General features: G+C 50.4%; 1 protein-coding gene across 1 annotated transcript in view; it reads left to right on the top strand.

Moving 5' to 3' along the window:
• Atf4 (activating transcription factor 4) overlaps window positions 1-1597 on the top strand; it is a 2133-nt gene extending 536 nt beyond the window's left edge. Inside the window, exons 2-3 of the mRNA XM_010612684.3 lie at window positions 282-599; window positions 693-1597. Coding sequence (XP_010610986.1) covers window positions 374-599; window positions 693-1525 — 1059 coding nt within the window. The 5' untranslated portion in view covers window positions 282-373 and the 3' untranslated portion in view covers window positions 1526-1597. The remainder of the gene's footprint in view (window positions 1-281; window positions 600-692) is intronic.
• Window positions 1598-1987: the final 390 nt, after the last annotated feature.

Raw genomic sequence — 1987 nt, 5'->3', positions numbered from 1 at the left:
CCGCGAACGTGGCAGTAGCCAAGATGGCGGCGGGGCGGTGGCGTGAGTCGCGGGGGCGGAGCGCGGCGGCTTTGGCCCTATTTGGTAGCTGACGAGCGCCGTCCTCTGGGTGGCCGGTTAAGGAATGACCAAGCTTCCGTGGGCGTCCATTTTGTGCAACCTGAGCCGAGAGGAAAAGGCACAATGGCCCTGTGGCCACGTGTTCGGGACTCTCAGGTAAAAAAGATGAAATTACTGGACCAGTTCATTTCTCAGTGGGATTTGCTTTTGTTTGCATTTAGGCTTTTCACGGCATCCAGCAGCAGCATTGCTGTAACCGACAAAGACATCTTCGAATTAAGCACAGTACTCGATTCCAGCAAAGCCCCACAACATGGCCGAGATGAGCTTCCTGAGCAGCGAGGTGTTGGCGGGGGACTTGATGTCCCCCTTCGACCAGTCGGGTTTGGGGGCTGAAGAAAGCCTGGGTCTCTTAGATGACTACCTGGAGGTGGCCAAGCACTTCAAACCTCATGGGTTCTCCAGCGACAAGGCTAAGGCGGGCTCCTCCGATTGGCTGGCTGTGGATGAGTTGGTCAGTGCCTCTGACACCGGCAAGGGTGAGTGAACACTTCCTTTTATCTCCCGGTGTGAGTACAGAGAAGAGTCTCCTTGTTTGACTTGGTGACCTTATCACTCTTCATTTTTTGCAGAGGATGCCTTCTCTGGGACAGATTGGATGTTGGAGAAAATGGATCTGAAGGAGTTTGATTTTGATGCCCTGTTGAACATAGATGACCTGGAAACCATGCCAGATGAGCTTTTGGCCACGTTGGATGACACATGTGATCTCTTTGCACCGCTAGTCCAGGAGACTAATAAGGAGCCCCCCCAGGCAGTAAACCCAATTGGCCATTTTCCAGAAAGTTTAACAAAAACAGACCAGGTTGCCCCTTTCACCTTCTTGCAACCTCCTCCCCTTTCCCCTGGGGTTCTGACCTCTACTCCAGATCATTCCTTTAGCTTAGAGCTAGGCAGTGAAGTGGATATCTCTGAAGGAGATAGGAAATTTGACTGTATTGCTTATATTACCTTGATTCCTCAGTGTGTAAAGGAGGAAGATGCCCCCTCAGATAATGACAGTGGCATCTGTATGAGCCCTGAGTCCTATCCTGGTTCTCCCCAGCACAGCCCCTCTACCTCCAGGGGCTCTCCGAATAGGAGCGTGCCATCTCCAGGAGTCCCCTGTGTTTCTTCCCGTCCCAAGCCTTATGATCCCCCTGGAGAGAAGATGGTAGCAGTTAAAGTTAAGGGTGAAAAGCTGGATAAGAAACTTAAAAAGATGGAGCAAAACAAGACAGCAGCCACCAGGTACCGCCAGAAGAAGCGGGCAGAGCAAGAGGCCCTCACTGGTGAGTGTAAAGAGCTAGAAAAGAAAAATGAGGCTCTGAAAGAGAGGGCAGATTCTCTGGCCAAGGAGATTCAATATCTAAAAGATTTGATAGAAGAGGTTCGAAAAGCAAGGGGTAAGAAAAGGGTCCCTTAGGGTAGTTAGGAATTCTGTGTGCTTGTACATAGGTGTCTTGTGCGCTGAAGGCTATGTCATAATAAATTATTTTGTAGTAAAAGTACCAATGTGGGCTTGCTGATTTTTGGTGGGTGCTGGCTCCATTTCTAAACTGGAGACCCTCGGTGTGATCCAGAAGGTTTTTGGACAAAATGATCTGGGCTGGTGGTTTTTATTGGGTCCCTGGGGTATGGGCCAGGTGCAGCTGATAACTGCCTTACCCAGGACCATACTGGAGCTGTTGGTGGCGGAGGGCAGCATCCAGGGCTCTGCTGGCTACTCGGTCCTGCTGAAAGTTAACCTGCCTTTTAAATATCCAGATCCTTGAGCCATAGGATTAGGGTTTACATTTGTGTAGAAACTCCTTTGGAGCTGAGGGTTGTCTCCATTTCCCCTTCAGAGCAGTGGAGGGAAAGAATCCTTGGAGTGGAGTTACTGAGG

The sequence above is a fragment of the Fukomys damarensis genome, unplaced genomic scaffold (genome assembly GCF_012274545.1).
Source record: "Fukomys damarensis isolate Sample0158 unplaced genomic scaffold, DMR_v1.0_HiC HiC_scaffold_19, whole genome shotgun sequence".
In the NCBI taxonomy this organism is placed as follows: Eukaryota; Metazoa; Chordata; class Mammalia; order Rodentia; family Bathyergidae; genus Fukomys; species Fukomys damarensis.
The sequence above is the reverse complement of the archived record's forward strand: the minus strand, read 5'-3'. Positions and strand labels throughout refer to the sequence as shown.